Raw genomic sequence first — 17500 nt, forward strand, 5'->3', positions numbered from 1 at the left:
GCGGGAGAGAGAGAGAGAGAGAGAGAGAGAGAGAGAGAGAGAGAGAGAGAGAGAGAGAGAGAGAAAGTCCATTCATCTTGCCGTTTCCCCCCAAAAAAAGAGTACTAGTGAGAGTAAAGAAGAAGAAGAAGAAGAAGAAGAAGAAGAACAACAACAACAACAACAACAACAACAACAACAACAACAACAACAATATAACAAATAAAACAAAAATAAGAAAATATTGACTCGAAAGACTAAAAGCTTTTCAATTTACATTCCTTAGAGAGAGAGAGAGAGAGAGAGAGAGAGAGAGAGAGAGAGAGAGAGAGAGAGAGAGAGAGAGAGAGAGAGAGAGAGTTAAGAGTTCACCTGACAGACCTCCTTAGAACTGACATAGGAAACATAACAAGGGTGACAAACAAAATAAAAAAAGAAAATAGAGAAGAAATAAATGAAAAAAAAAAAAAAAAACACGTCGCATTTAACAGATAGAAAGATTAAACCCTTCAGCACCAGGGCGCGTTTCCATACTCTTTATTTACTATTTGGCGATTTTCTACACCTTCAGAAACTCATGTGGGGGATTAAACTAGTGAAGACTGTGGCCATTAACCTTCTGACCTCCATAGACAGTCATGATGTGAGTAAAATCGTCAAAATACAGGGGCCGCCGTGGTGCAGTGGAACCATGCGTGCTTTGGGGTCCGAGGGTTCGAATCCTGTCCACGGTCCGAGTGCAGGTTGGGCTTCCTCACTCGCGGCAATGGTTTCCTAGCGGGTGGGCTTTGAGATAGGAGGTGCCACAAAAAATATCCCGTGAAAAGCCCACATGGTATTTAAAGAGAAAGAGGAAGAAGAGGACGAAAAACAAATCACACTCAAAACTCCTGGTAAAAATGTGTTCCAGTACTGAAGGAATTAAGAAAGCGACAGATGACAGTAATAGTTAGTGAAGTGTGACGCAAACATAACAGAAGATAGACGAAATAGATTACACAAAAGATAGAAATGACTTTAAATAGAGATAGGAAGAATAAGTGATAGATAGCAAATGGAAGAGAAAGAGGAAAAAGAAGGAGGAGGAAGAGTTGAAAGAAATGGTAAAAAAGAAAGAGGAAGAAGGAGGAGGAGGAGGAGGAGGTGGAAGAGTTGAAAAGAAGAGTATTGGTGGATAGAAACACAGGTAGAAGAACAAGAAGGAGGAGGAAGAGTTGAAAGAAAGGGTAAAAAAAGAAAGAGAAAGAGGAAGAAGAAGAAGGAGGAGGAGGAGGTGGAAGAGTTGAAAAGAAGAGTATATTGGTGGATAGAAACACACGTAGAAGAAGGAAATAAAACACAACTCGAACAAACAACAATACAAATAAGGTGAAGACGATGAAGAAAGAAAAAAGAAGTAACAAATAGTAACAATAGATAACAAATAAAAGTAATAGATAAATGTAATAGTTAGTAAAATTAGAGAATACTTAAAAGAATAGACAAATTTATGGACTAGGAAGAATTAAAGATAAATAGATCAGTGTTAGATTAGATAAGATGAAGAAAGTGATAGATAAAATGAAGTAACAAAACAGAGAAGATTTTAAAAGACTAGATAAATTTATGGTCAAATTAGATAAAGTTAGGTTAGGATAGGATAAGATAGGTCAGGTTAGGTTAGGATAGGTCAGGTTAGGTTAGGTTAAGATAGGTCAGGTTAGGTTAGGATAGGTCAGGTTAGGTTAGGATAAGATAGGTCAGGTTAGGTTAGGATTAGGTTAGGTTAGGTTAGGTCAGGTTAGGTTAGGTGTGTGCCATCCAAGGAGCGCCACGTGTCGGCCTGTTGGCTTCCCGAATCTCACCCTCTTGTTATGAGACACAGAAATAAGGCAGACGGTTCCCAATTACTGAAGTGAATGGAGAAAGTCTTGTGATGATAGAATAAGATGAAAACTTTGACAGACACCATGACGAGAGAGAGAGAGAGAGAGAGAGAGAGAGAGAGAGAGAGAGAGAGAGAGAGAGAGAGAGAGAGAGAGAGAGAGAGAGAGAGAGAGAGAGAGAGAGAGAGAGAGAGAGAGAGAAAAGAGAGAGAGAGAGACACACACACACACACACACACACACACACACACACACACACACACACACACACACACACACACACACACACACGATTAATAAAATGGGGAAAAATCTTGATGGGAAAACAAAATGACAAAAGAAGAAATAAACAAAACAGACACACAGACAGACACCTACACACTAACAGACAGACACACACACAGATAGTCAGACAGAAGCTCCTTACACACAGACAAACAGAAGAACAAACAGAAGATAAACAAAACAGACAGGGAGACAGAAGATACAAATAGTGAATGAGAGGAAGGAGTGAATGAAAAAACAGACAGGGAGACAGACATACATACAGACACACAGACGTCCAAATAGTGAATGAGAGGAAGGAGTGAATGAAAGGAAACAAAACAAGAGACAGACAGACAGACATACAGACACACAGACGTCCAAATAGTGAGTGAGACGGGGTAGTGAATGAAAGGCAGTGTTTGTACAAGCATCATACCGCTTTATATTGTCCATTCAAAACATCGCAATGTACAACAATAATGAATCAGTAATGTAATGTATGTACAGTATAAAAACTCTTCTCTTTGCTAGCCAATGGAGGAAAAAAAACCAACAATAAACAAGATAAATCAATTAATACATAAATAAATCAATAAAACATATGAACAACACTCCAATGATAATAATCGTAATAATGAATGATAATAGGGCTATACACTATGATATATATATTTACGTACAGTACCAGCAGTTTTGTGTGTCTAATAAAAATATATAGAGAGAGGCAATGCGTGACGGGGAGAGGTGGCCTAGAAGTTAACCCTTTCAAAATATATACAAACAACAGGTAAGATTATACGTGACCACAAAATAAACAAAGGGAAATAAAAACGTTGCCAAAAATAAAAACGTTGCCATGAACAGACGGATGTACAAAACGTCAATACAAAGTGAACGTTTTGAGCTTAAGAATGAAAAAAAAAAAAAAAAAAAAAAAAAAAAAAAAGGATAATTTATTCCAGTTTTCTTTACAGTACAATTTTTTTTCTTTAATTTTAAAACAAGAAGGAATTTTTTTTTTCGTTTTCATTCGTTTTCCTTATATTTTCGTTCATATTTGTGTATTTTTTAGACGTCACACATGAAGAATTAAGTGTTAGTTTATTTAGACAGGTGAGAAGTATGAGTTGTTTTTTGTGACAAGTGAAAAAAAAAGAAGATATAAATGATATTCTACATCTCTAAATGGTAGCAGGTGAACGAAGTCTTCTGAGAGTGAACGATATATAAAGGAAATGCAAGTCTTATGTATCGTTGTTGTGTGGATGCAAAATGTTATGAGCAGTGGATTATTTCTGCGTCTCTTCTCTAATTCTCGTTCTTCTACGTGTATTTATATCCAAGGAGGAGGAGGAGGAGGAGGAGGAGGAGGAGGAGGAGGAGGAGGAGGTAAGGTCTGGAGTAAAAAATGGATGGACGAATGGCTCAAGAGAGAGAGAGAGAGAGAGAGAGAGAGAGAGAGAGAGAGAGAGAGAGAGAGAGAGAGGGGGGCAAAAAAGTTACTATTGTCTTTTTCAGTATCATGTTTTTTTTTTCCTAATAATAAAAAAAAACAATAATAATAATATTTCACATACGCACATTGATAAGAGAGAGAGAGAGAGAGAGAGAGAGAGTATATCAACTAAACATACCATAACCAGTCTCTCTCTCTCTCTCTCTCTCGCTCTCTCTCCATTTGCTTTAGTCTACGTTACAAAACCAACAAAGAAAACTGAATTAGGACCGACAAAAACAAAGAAAACGAGAGGTAATACCAACACTACTTCTCCCACCACATGGCGCCAGGCAGGGAACTGAAACCAGGAACCCTCCAGAACCCTCCAGAACCGCTCCCTCTCTCCGTGACAAGCTTTGAACCACCGCGACGCCTTCTCCACCACTTCGAGGCTTCAGTCGGGCGGTTCACGATTCCTGCTTCACTGATTCGTTCGTTAGTTCGTTCTTGGAGGTTCGAAGCAACGGGTGGAGAGAGAGAGAGAGAGAGAGAGAGAGAGAGAGAGAGAGAGAGAGAGAGAGAGAGAAGGAATGAAAAGAAAGTGATCATAAAGAAAGAAGGAAAGAAGGGAGGAAGGAAGGAAAAAAATAATTAATAGGAAGGAAAAAGAAAATGGATGAATGACAAGAAGGAATAATAGGGAAAAATAATGAAAGGAAAAACGAATGAGGGAATAGAAGGAATGAAGGAATGAAGGAAGGAAGGAAAAAAAAAGTTAAACACGGTTTTCATTCAGATATCCACAAATAAAAGGAAAATAAATGAATGAATATTGGTATAGTTTGTTTCATCTTCCTTCAAACTTATGATGTGTAAACTCTAAAAATCTTAAAATCACACGAAATAATACAAACACACACACACACTCTCTCTCTCTCTCTCTCACTCTCAACACAGCATTTATCAAGTATTTAAGCTAGTCCCCAAACCACAACCAATAAAACTAACGATAACAGATCAAATACATGAAACACACACACTATCGCTTACTACCACCTTCCAAATCTCTTCGTGTTTTTCGGACAGATATCAATGTTCCCCAAGCTTTACCCTTATCAGGACGTGTTCTAGGAGGCTTCAGCTTACATCACGTGGAAAGGCATGGCTGGATTCTCTCTATTTGTCGATTTATGGCCAAATAAACAAGATTGTATACTCCATTTCGCTTCCCTCACTGACCACGTGGTTTTGTTTACCTTTCTCCCCGTCTCCGTTTCGTTACTGTTCGTTTTCTTTAATTTTTTTCTTTCTTATTATTGCTTAGAAAAAAGTTAATTAAAATACAGAATATATGATTTCAATTTATGTTTTTTTTTTTCCAGTCACTTATTGGAGGAATAATATTAGTTTCAGAGTACTTTTTGTTAGGTTTGAGACGGAACAGTTCTGATTTTGAGATGAAGGAAAAGTGACGTATTGAAAAAAGCTACAGAAATTGTGAGTATTTTAAGGATAGGCTCAATTTTTTTCTCTTTTTATTCTTCCGGTGATGATTTGTAAAGGGCTTCCAAGTAAAAATCATTGTATAAGTAGAAGATAAAAAAAGTAGTAGTAGTAGTAGTAGTAGTAGTAGTAGTAGTAATAGGAGGAGGAGGAGGAGGAGGAGGAGGAGAAGAGGAAAAGGAGGAGAACAGGAATTAAATAAATAAACAACAAAGAATAAATAAAAAGAAAATTCAACAGTTTCGAATAATTTACCATTAACACACACACACACACACACACACACACACACACACACACACACACACACACACACACACACACAACACCCACACAACACAAACACTTCCCCAATAATGCAATACTTAACACAGACAATACTTACATAATAGCATCAATAAGAATCTCAACACACACACACACACACTAGCTTGTATGAGTGTTACCTTCCTTGTCCTTCTACTCAACACAAAGAAAACGGGAAATTTCATCACGAGCCCTCACTAAAATAAGTAAACAGATAAACAACAACAACATTTCACCACAAACCTTGACTAGAACAATAAACTCCACAAAAAATAGAAAAAGAAAAAGAAAAAGAATGATACAAAAACAAACACGGGATGAAGAAGAAAAAAAAAATTTACATAACAATATTAAGTTTCCCATAAAAACACAACAAAAAACATTCAAATAATAAAAAAAAAACAAGACAATTCCCCATAATAAACATAAGGGCCATTTTCCCGTCACCACAGCATCACATAGCGGCCTTAAGCACCTTCTGTCCTTCGTTACGGGAAATAAGAAGGAAGACGAGAGAAAACGGAGCACTTAAGGGGGTAACTTAGTAAATCATCTTAATGTGCTAAAAAATAAATAATAATAAAGTCCTTAGAGGTTAAAGTTAACGTATTGTACAAGGTAATGTCGACTTAATGGTATCTTTACATCTGGTCTTTGGTTTAACTCACTAATTGGTCACAGAGAGACAAGAGGAAGATTGGTAGATAGGTGGATAAGGACAGAGAGAGAGAGAGAGAGAGAGAGAGAGAGAGAGAGAGAGAGAGAGAGAGAGAGAGAGAGAGAGAGAGAGTTGGGATTAAAAGAAAATAAGAAAAAAAAAGTCTTTCAACAACACACACACACACACACACACACACACACACACACACACACACACACACACACACACAGACAAACATACACTGACATTTTTTTTTTCTCTCTCTCTCTCGTAGAAAAAACAACTTAAAATCTTACCATTAATCACAGAAATACCCTGATAATAATAATAATAATAATAATAATAATAATAATAATAATAATAATGACACCCACACTTGGTTTTCTTTGATATAAGCGTGTACTAATGCATTAATATTAGCATGGATATATAAAATGCCCGCACACACCAATAATAATCATATTTAAAGTAAGACTATACACAAAGTTAATAGTATAACCTCTAATATTTGTCTCTCTCTCTCTCTCTCTCTCTCTCTCTCTCTCTCTCTCTCTTTATTATATTCCTAGCTATTGTTTTCGTTATCATTTTATTGCACCTTTTTTTTATTTCCCTTTTTCCTCTCGATCTTTTCATTAATCTTGTTTTTTTTTCATAATCGACAAACTGTTTTCCATTTTTCCTCTCAACACAAAACACGTTGGAAAAATTTGAACGTTTTTTTTATATTTTTTTTGTATTTTTTTTTTCGAAGTCAATAGAAACTTAACCTACTCTTACGTGTATATTCGATTTGTATACCTTTATTCTCCTTCTCCTCCTCCTCCTTCTTCTTCTCTTCCTCTTTTATTTTATTTTTCTCTCTTTCTTCATTCCTTGCTTTCTCCTCTTTCTCGTTTCTTCTCTATTTCACACACTTCGTTCTTTTCTCGTCTTTTTTTTTACTCCTCCTCCATCTCTTCCTCTTCTTTTGTTTTCTCTCCCTTTTCATTTCTTCTTTCTCCTCTTCTTCTTCTTCTTTTTCTTTAGTCCTTTATTTATCTCTCTATTTCCCATTCTTTGTCCCTTTCTCGTTAACTTCATTTTCTTTCTTTTTGTTTTCTCTTCTTTTCATTCCTTTCCTTTTCCTCTTCCTCTTCTTCTCTATTTCACATTCTTCCTCCTTTTCTCTTTTCTTTTATCTTTTTTTCTTTCCTCCTCCTCCTCCTCCTCCTCTTCTTCTTTTGTTTTTCTCTTCCTTTTCATTCCTGTCCATGTCTTCCTCCTTCTCTTCTTCTTTCTTCCTTTATTTCTCTATTTCACATTCTTCCTCCTTTTCTCTTTTCTTTCATCTTCTTTTTCTTTCCTCCTCCTCCTCCTCCTCCTTCTTCTTCTTTTACTTCTTTGTATCTCTTATTCTTTTCACTTGTCTTATTTCTTACTCTAAAAACTCTTCTCCTTCCTCTCCTCCTCCTCCTCCTCCTCCATCTCCTTCTTCTTCTTCTTCTTCTTCTTATATCACTTTTCATTATGACACTTTTTTCTTCTTTCTTTTCCTTCTCCTCTTCCTTTTTCCATTTTTTTTACTGTTTTCTTATCTTTTTTCCTCTTCCTTCATCTCCTCCTTTCTTCTCTTGGTTATCTTCCTCTTCTTTTTCCTCTTTATTTCCTTCAGCGTTTCTTTCCTCTTTCCTTTCGTCTTCCTCCTTGTCTCTTTTTATCTTTTCCCTTTTTTTCCTTCTCCTTTATCAATAATTCAATAAAACATGCCATTATTTTACATTTTCTTCTTTTTTTCCTCTTTTTATATAAACACACATTTTCTTTTCTCCTTTTTTTTTCTTCCTTCCTTTATTTTTCATTTTTCACGCACACACACTGAAGGAAAAATGAAAAAAACTAGATATATTTTCTTCTTTTCCTCCTTTTTTTTTTCTCTCTCTCTCTTCCCACACACACACAAATCCATTTTTTTCCTCTTATCCAATCTTTTCCTCATCAAAAAAAAAAAAAAAAAAAAATGTATGAAAATTTCCCCTTCCACTTTCCTTACAACTCATTTCCATTCCTCTTTTTCTTTTCCTTCCTACACAAATCCACTTTTTTCCTCTTCTCCAATCTTTTCCTCATCCTTACCCTATTATTCCTTCCTCGCTTCCTTTGTTCCTCCTCCTCCTCCTCCTACACGCGAAAAACTGAGTATAACAACAACAACAACAGCAGCATCAGTATCAGTATCATCATCAGCAGTAATAGTAGTAGTAGTAGTAGCAGCAGCAGCAGCAGTAGTGGCAGCAGCAAAAAGCATTCGAGGCGATGAAAAACAATAGAGAAACACAAATGAACTGAAATGTAAAGCTTTGGGGTGCTGTGTCCCCCTCCAGGTGTGTTGGGGGCACGGGGAGGTAGAAGCTGCGGTGGTGTGGTGTTGGGGAGGTCCTGGGCTTGCTGTGGTGAGGGGTGTTGCTCCTCGCTGCGGTATGTGGTGGTGGTGGTGGTGTGGTAGTGTGGTAGGGCGGGGTGTCTATACGGGACGGCGTTACCAGAACTCTAAGACAACCACGCTGTGACTATGGGTGGCCTGGGAGAGTGGGAGAGTGGGAGAGGGAGAGTGTGTTAGTGAATGATGGGTTAGTTAGAAAGGGGTTAGTTATAATCTTCCTACACACACACACACACACACACACACACACACACACACACACACACACACACACACACACACTGGTTCACCCTTTACACTTCATAATGACACTTTTAACAATAATAATAATAATAATAATAATAATAATAATAATAATAATAATAATAATAATAATAACAATAATGATAATGGAAACAACAATAACAACAACATGAACACATTTATCCCCTCACTAACCTGTCTCTCTTTAACATCTCTAACCTATCTCTCTCTCTCTCTCTGTCTCTATCTCCTCTCACCAATCCCTCCCTTCTCCCTCTCACCTGTTTCTATCTCCTCTAACCTCTCCCTCCCTCCTCCTTCTCCCTCTCCCCTCACCTGTTTATCACCCTCTAAACAATCCATCCCTTATCTCCCTCTCCCTCTCCAGTCACTTACCTGTCTTTCTGGGTGCATCCTATATCATTTAAGCCGCTGTGTGACATTGGCCAGCGCTACAGCAAACGCCTGCACAGCGCTGAACGGATACTGGAAGTCGAGCGTGTAAGCATTGCCATCTATGCGACCAAACTGCATCACCTGGATAGATTTCAGGGGTTAGTGGTGCCTGTGTGTGTGTGTGTGTGTGTGTGTGAAAATGGGTTAGTGGGTTGGTGGGTGGTATTGTCTATCTGTCTGTCTGTCTGTCTATCTGTCGGTGGTGGGTTGGTGTGTGCGTGTGAGTATGTTGGTTAGATTAGTGTGTATTGATGTGTGTGTGTGTGTGTGTGTGTGTGTGTGTGTGTGTGTGTGTGTGTGTGTGTGTGTGTGTGTGTGTTTGGGTGGGTGGGTTAGTGTGTGGATGGGTTGGTGGTATGGTTGTCTGTCTGTCTGTCTGTTTGTCTGTCTATTTATCTATGTTTGCCTCTGTTCATCTGTTTATGCACCTTTGTGTTTGTTCATCTGTCTCTATCACTGTCTGTCTGTCTGTCTGTCTGTCACTCTTTTTTTTATTTAAACTAATTTACAGAGGCTTAAAGGAACACGTTCTCTATGCTGCTAATTAAAAACCTGCACACACACACACACACACACACACACACACACACACACACACACACACACACACACACTCTCTCTCTCTCTCTCTCTCTCTCTCTCTCCCTCAGTTTATCTACTTATCTACACCTTTGCTTATCAATTTGCCTATTTTTTCATCTCCCTTCCAACACTCCCTTCTCCCTCTCTCTCTCTCTAACCTCCTCTCTCTCTCTCTCTCTCTCTCTCTCTCTCTCTCTCTCTCTCTCTCTCTCTCTCCCTCTCACCTGCTTCCCCTTAAACTCAATCTGGAAGTTCTTGGCTGACTCCTGCGTTACTCTGCCACCGAAGTCCAGCTGGTACACTTGGGAGTTCTCGTTCCACAGCGGCGCCTTGTTGTGCATCACGTACTGGCGGTGCCGCGGTGTGGAGGACCCAGAGCTCTCCCCGCCGCTGCCCCCGCTACCGTCATTCCTGCCCCTCGAACGCCTCAGCTGTGGATCGGGAGGGGATGAGTATGGGTGGGTGAATGAGTGAGTGGGTATGAGAGCGAATAAATGGATGGGTGGGTGAATAAGTAAGTGGGTGGATAAGAGAGCCAAGTTGATAAGAGAGGGAATTAGTGGATAGGTGGGTGAGTCAATGAGTGAGTAAGTGGGTGAATAAGAGAGCAAATAAGTGGGTAGGTGGGTGGATGAGTGAGTAAGTGGATGGATAAGAGAGTGAGTGGGTGGGTGGGTTGTGAGTGGGTGGGTGAGAGAGTAAGTAAGTGGATACGTGGATAGGTGTAGAGTGAGACAGTGAATGGATGGATGGGTGGATGGGTGGGTGGGTGGGTTAGCGGTGAGAAAAAACAATCATACAAACACCCCACAAACTCCTCAAAAATGACAATAACATCCTACAACACCCACAGCAACCACAGAAACACCCCAAACACTCACAACACCACAAAACAGACAAAGGAATGATAAAAACAACTCAATCACAAAAACAGCAAAATAATTACAAAAAATACCCAAAACACTTAAAACCCCAAAACAGCTTAAAGAATGACAAACACACCTCAAAACACAAAAACAACCACAGAAACACCCCAAACACGCAAACCAACCCCAAAACACCCACAAGAACACACCAAACACTCACACCACCGCGTCAGTCACTACTACCACCACCACCACCACCACTACCTTGTTCCTGAGCTGTGTCTTCTGGAAGGTCTCCAGGTCGCGGTAGTTGGAGGAGGAGCAGAGCACCTCGGCGTCACTGGAGCAGTGCAGCACCTCGTCGTCACTGCTCTCCACGGTGCCGCGGCGTTGGCGACGGCGGGACAGCAGCGGAGAGTTGAGGAGGTGTTTCCTGCGGGAGGCGGTGAAGGGGTGTGAGGACACGTGGTGTGTGGGTAGTGGGAAGAAGTGAACACAGAGGATAAAGAAGCTAATCTCATCAATTGTAATCTAATCTTCTTAATTACCTGAAGCAACCTATCCAATCCTAACCTCATTTAATGTAATCCAGCATAATCCAACCTAACACAACTAAACCTGACCTAATTCAACCCAGCATAACCTAACCTAACCTAGTCCAACATAATCTAACCCAGGGGTTGTCACCTTGGGTACGCGCACTCCCAAGGGTACGTAAGCGGAATTTTGAGGAGTACGTGACAGGTTTATCAAAATACTTCAGTTTTGAATCACTGCAAAGCTGTTTGAAGGAAGTGTCCTACATGTGCTGGGCTGGATGTGTGTGTGTGTGTGTGTGTGTGTGTGTGTGTGTGTGTGTGTGTGTGTGTGTGTGTGTGTGTGTGTGTGTGTGTGTGTGTGTGTGTGTGTGTCATCCACTAGAACCAGGACACTGAGTGACATCCTGAACAAGGACACTCTTGGAACTGTGTCACTTGAGAGAAAGCTGTCCTGGATTACAGTTGCCACACAATCCTGCACACCAACAGTACACCACTCAACACTCACTTCTCATTGTTTGCTATCGATCACGCCTCTCCTCACCCTAACCGAGCAGCTACCACCGTCAGACGCACTGTTCGCCTCTCACTCCCACCCACTCACCACCCAACACTCTCCCTTCACCACCCTCACCCTCACCCTCAGCCTCAGCCTCAAGTACAGTGAGGTCTACTGGGATTGCAAGGAAGCAGCCACTCTCATATTGAAGTATTCCCCTGTGAAGTACTATTTCCTTTCAACACTGCCTCATAGTGACATCTCACATTAACCCCTTCAGTACTGGGACACATTATTACCTTGAGATTTGTGCATGATTAGACCATTTAATTGACATTTGGAAGGGTCTATGGAGGTCACAAGACTAATGGTCACAGTCTTCACTATTCTAATCATCCCACATAAGTTTCTGAAGTTGTATAGTCATAAAATAGTAACCAGAATGAATACAGAAACGCGTCGTGGTACTGAAGGGATTAATAGTAAATTCTGTCTGTTCCACATATATAACACGAACTTAATAAACAAGCCAGAAAACTTTGCACTTCTTATTATCCTTCCTGACGCTGCACTGTGGGTAAGGCGTACATGACCGATACTGAGAGACTTCACGGGGTATACAACCTCTTCAGTACCGGGACGCATCTTTATTATGAGTTTTGGGTGTGATTATACGACTTTATTGACATCGGGAAGGGTCTATGGAGGTCACAAGACTAATGGCCACAGTCTTCACTATTCTAATCCCCCCACGTAAGTTTCTGAAGCTGTATAAAACCCCCAAATAATGAACAGAATAAATATGGAAGCATGTCCTGGTACTGAAGATTGAGAAAAAAAAAAAAAAAAAAAAAAAAAAAAAAAAAAAATCTAACCTAACCTAACCTGGTCCACCCCAGCCCCACGCACCTGATGGGGGAGGAGGACTGGTGTCGCCGCGCCTTCCTGGTCTTAACGGGCGTGGAGGGAATGCTCTTGCTGGCGTGGGCGGCGGCGGCGATAGTGGGCGTGTGGATGGGCGTGTTGAGGCGGCGGGCGGCTTCGGGCGTGGCTTGGTGGCGAGGCGTGGGCGGCGGCTGTGTCTCCCTCTGTAGGGCGGCAAGGCGCTCCACCAACACACTCTCCTGTAGAAGGCGGTGCAGAAGGGGAGAGAGAGAGAGAGAGAGAGAGAGAGAGAGAGAGAGAGAGAGAGAGAGAGAGAGAGAGACTTAATTGAAATCTAATTAATGAATGGTATAATGTAATAAAATAGTAGTAGTAGTAGTAGTAGTAGTAGTAGTAGTAGAAGCAGTAGTAGTACTAGTAACAGTAGTAGTATATTAAGTTCTTTATCTGTTAGTCTCTCTCTCTCTCTCTCTCTCTCTCTCTCTCTCTCTCTCTGTCTCTCTCAACCATACAAATAACTTAATCACACACGCCTTCACCAACCCCGCCCCCGCCCTCTCTCTCTCTCTCTCTCTCTCTCTCTCTCTCTTACCTTCAACGTTCTAGTTAAATTCTTCTGCTGTCTCTCATAATAACTTCTACTTTGGTTATGAAGATCCACAGCAGCGGTGGTGACGGTGGTGGAGGCGGTGGTGGTGGTGGTGATGACGGTCGACGCACTCACAGCAGTAGTAGTGGTGGCGGTGGTGGTGGTGGCGGCAGCGATAGTGGTGGCGGCGGCGGTAGTGGTGGTGGTGGTGGTGGGTTTAGTAAGGTAGTGGTGGTAGTGGTGGTGGTGGTGGTGGTTGTGGTGGTGGTGGTGGTGGAGGCGTTTCAGGATCAGTGGTGAGGAGTCCAGGCTTCTACTCTTGCCACAGTCCGCTAAACAGGGACGCCTCCACTCACTCTCACCGACTTGTCTCTGTGTGGAAGAGTGGAAGCGTGAGTGGATGAGGGAGAGGGAGAGGCGGAGAGGTGAAGGAATAAAAGTGGTGGTGGTGGTGGTGGTTGTTGTTGGTTTAATAGAAGTGTAGTAGTAGTAGTAGTAGTAGTATTGGGAGGAGGAGGAGGAGGAGGAGGAGGAGGAGGAGGAGGAGGAGGAGGAGGAGGAGGAGGAGGAGGAGGAGGAGGAGGAGGAGAAGAAATAGAAGAAATAGGAGAATACGAACAATAAGAACTACAACAAACAAAATGCAAAAAGAAAACAATAAAAACAAGGAAGAGGAAAATAAAGAAGAAAAAATAGGTACAACAAATAAAGAAGCAAAACAATGTTAACCACCACACAAACCACCGCGGTGGTGCTTTGGTGTGTGGTGTACGCGTCATAAGCTGCTTTGGAATGCGGTCTGCGCTTCATCCTGTGATCTACAGCAAGAAGAAAACACATTTTCTTTTGCTTCTCAAGAGATAAGGAAAACACTTGTCTTGGTTTGGAGAGACTGTCTGGTTAGAGAATGTGAAACATGAGTGGGATGTCTGTTGAGTGTCAAGGTTCCTGTCCCGGCTCACCAAGGTGGTGTACGTACTAGTGCAGTACACGTGGTACACCACACTTCACTCCGGCACAGACAATGTCTCGAAGTGCGACCTGTGCGCCCTTCCGTGATTCTATCTACTGCTTATTGGCATCTGAGTATCCAAAGAACCCTTCAGATGTGGCTCAAGTGTTTTACACCGAGGGCACGGACGAGATGAAGGCACTTGCTTTTGACAGTAGTTTGCAAGTTTTCTCTATAGATAATTTCAGAAAACCTTTTATTATTATTTCATTCAAAATATCTCATACCATTCGGTGCATGAAATGACAGGCAGAGGTGCCGAAGCAATACGTGATTGGATTATTGTTTCTTTCTAGTCACATATGAACATGTGCACATTCACAGCAAAGCTGCCTCGCCTTCTTTCATTGTCATTTGACTCTTGCACTCCCTCAAACCAAAGCAATTTTTTCACTTGCAACCGATGATTTTATATTTGGATCAAAATTTAAGAGAAGTTTGATAAGTTTCGGACAAAATTTGTGTAGAGCCGTGACGGCCTTGGGTGCCGCACGGGGGAAGGTGGCTGTCGGGTTAGAAACAGTCGTGGTGACAGAGAAAAGCGTTAGTATGTCTCTCTCTCTCTCTCTCTCTCTCTCTCTCTCTCTCTCTCTCTCTCTCTGTGATGCGTATTGTAAAGTTTTTTTTTTTACTATTTTAAGTCTCTTTGTATTCAAGAAGATTCTGCCAATAGACTATAATGATAATCTCTCTCTCTCTCTCTCTCTCTCTCTCTCTCTCTCTCTCTCTCTCTCTCTCTCTCTCTCTCTCTCTCTCTCTCTTCTATTATTCTATTTCCATTTCTCACTTCGCTTCTCTCCTCTTCTCTTTCACATCTTTTCTATCTCTCTCATCTTCCTCCTCCTCCTCTCCCTCCTCCTACCCTTACCTACTCCTCCTCCTTCTCCTCCTACACCTCTACCCCCAACAACAATCATCCTTAAATAATCTACCCCCAACTCTCTCTCTCTCTCTCTCTCTCTCTCACCTTCTTGGGCGAGTCCATGAGGCAGCCTGAGGTTCTGAACGCCAGGAAAGCATCAATGTTTCTCATCTGGTGAAGTTGAGGAAGCTGGCAGTCGAGGTGGTGTAGGTGGCCCACGCTCTTACTGCGGGCTCTGGGGGCGTTGGCGTGGGTGTTCGGGCGGCTGCTACGGGCGGGGGAGGGCGTGAAGGAGCGGCTGTCACTCTCCCCGCTCTCCTCGTCTATGTATCGTATCATGTCGCCTCGTAAATTGCAGCTGCTCCCTACGCCGCTGCTGGTGGTGGTGGTGGTGGTGGTGGTGGTGACTCCCAGCGGTGGTGTGGTGGAGGTGGTGGTGGTGGTGGTGGTGCCCTGCGGTAGTGGTGGTGGTGGTGAGTTCTTTTTGTTTGTTTTGATTTCATAGTTGTTTTTTTTTTTGGTATTGATTGATGAAAAGTGTGATTTGTGCTTAGAGAGAGAGAGAGAGAGAGAGAGAGAGAGAGAGAGAGAGAGAGAGAGAGAGAGAGAGAGAGAGAGAGAGAGAGAGAGAGAGAGAGAGAGAGAGGCAGACAGACACAAAACATATACAGACAAACAGACAGAAAGAAGACAAGACGTACAGACAGGCAGACATTATATACAGAAATGAAGACATATACAAACAGACAGACAGACAGATATTTCGGTAGAGACAGAGATAAGATAAGACATACATACATACATACATACATACATACATTCATACATACATACAGACAGACAGACAGACGGACGGACAGCACCTGGGCGGCATACCTGTGCGTGCTGTGGGCTGCGATGAGTGCTGTTGCCGCTGCTGCTGTTACTACCTGAGCTGCTGCTGCTGCTGCTGCTGCTGCTGCTGCTGCTGCTGTGCTGGTGGTGGTGGTGGTGGTGGTGGTGATGGTGGTGGTGGTGCGTGTTGATGTTGTTGTTATGATTATTGTTGTTGTTGTTATTGTTGTTGAGGTGGTGGTGGTGAAAGGCAGCGGCGGCGGCGGCGGCGGCGGCGGCGGCGGAGGCGGTGGTGGTGGTGGTAGCGGTGTTGTTGTTGTTGTTGTGGGTGAGGTTGTAGAGATTGTTGTTGTTGTTGTTAGTGGCGGTGATGTTGTTGTTGTTGTTGTTGTTGATAGTGGTGGTGGTGGTGGTAGTGGTGACGGTGGTGGTGGCGGTGGTGGTGACTGAGGCGGAGGAAGAAGCAGCGGCAGCGGCAGCAGCAGCAGCAGCAGTAGCGGCGGCGGCAGCGGCGGCGGAAGAGTGATGAGTGAAGGAGGAGGAGGCGGAGGAGGAGGTGGAGGAGGAGGTGGAGGAGGAGACGAAGTGGTGGAGGAGGACGTTGTCGATGGCCACGAGACGCACCTCCTCCGCCCGTGACCTGGACTGCAGGGGGACGGGGCTGGGGGAGGGGGAGGGCACCCCCGCCTTGTAGAGCCCTCTGGTACTCCCCGCCTCGTGTATCTCCAGCACGGCGGCGGGCGAGGTGCGGGTGACGATGGGCGTGGGCGCCACGGTGTTCTTGGGGGACTGCAGCGTGGCGGGGTCGCAGCAGAAGGCGCTGACGGAGTGCTTTGGGGGGCTGGAGGGCGCCGAGCCACGCATCACGGAGAACATGTGTGGCTCCTGGGGGAGGGAGGTGGGGAGGTGCACCTGTTGGGGCGGGAGGTGCAGCGCCACGTGGCCCTCGCTCCTCATCTCCGCTCTCAGCCCCTCCCGCAGCTGCAGCATCTCCGGCGTGGCGAGGTCTACATAGGGGTGCTCCTCCAACTCCTGCATTAGCCCCTTCTCTGACTCCCCGGGGCCGCTCTCCTCACCCTCCGTGCCCCCCGCGTCCTGCGATGGTCTGGGGGGCGCCGCTACCTCCCAGGGCGTGGTATGCAGCCCCTGGCGGGAGTAAGAGGAGGGCGTGCGTCGTGGAGTCATGGGCGCGATGGGCGGCACGTCTGTGGAGTGGTCCTGGGGGCGCCGCGATGCCAGGCGGTCAGCTGCAGGGACGGCTCAGTGTTAGGATACCGAGGGATGTGACACACGACACACTTTACACTAAACAGAATGCCCAACACTGCCTCACTACTACACAAGGCAGTCATCTATGAAGGATGTCAGAGTGTTGCGGAGCTGAAGGATATGACAGGATACAGTAGGATATGATGCCATACTCTCCAGACCTGACAGGATGCCTCAGGACTCCTCCCCACTGCCTTGGACCTAACTAAAGAGTTCGCTATAAGGATCTTCAGTGTCCAATCCAACCCAACCCAACCCAACCTTTCTTCTTCATGCGACCTTAATCCCAGTGTATTGCAGGATCAGCCGCTCGAGTTATCCTTCATCTGTTTTTATCCATTGCCTCATCATCTTAACTCCCACCTTGTTCATGTCACTCCTTGTTACGTCTCTCCATCTTATTCTTTGTCTCCCAACACTCTT

The 17500-nt window shown here is 43.3% G+C and overlaps 1 protein-coding gene across 1 annotated transcript in view; it reads right to left on the reverse strand.

Annotated features, from left to right (window-relative positions):
• Window positions 1–8178: 8178 nt before the first annotated feature.
• The window catches only part of LOC123501847 (tubby-related protein 4-like), a 58121-nt gene continuing 48799 nt past the window's right edge, over window positions 8179–17500 (reverse strand). The window contains 9 exon segments of the mRNA XM_045250874.1: window positions 8179–8579; window positions 9081–9221; window positions 9947–10153; window positions 10853–11021; window positions 12536–12750; window positions 13104–13472; window positions 15080–15427; window positions 15851–15967; window positions 16286–17055. Coding sequence (XP_045106809.1) covers window positions 9105–9221; window positions 9947–10153; window positions 10853–11021; window positions 12536–12750; window positions 13104–13472; window positions 15080–15427; window positions 15851–15967; window positions 16286–17055 — 2312 coding nt within the window. The 3' untranslated portion in view covers window positions 8179–8579; window positions 9081–9104.

This window comes from Portunus trituberculatus, chromosome 10, assembly GCF_017591435.1.
Source record: "Portunus trituberculatus isolate SZX2019 chromosome 10, ASM1759143v1, whole genome shotgun sequence".
Lineage (NCBI taxonomy): Eukaryota > Metazoa > Arthropoda > Malacostraca > Decapoda > Portunidae > Portunus > Portunus trituberculatus.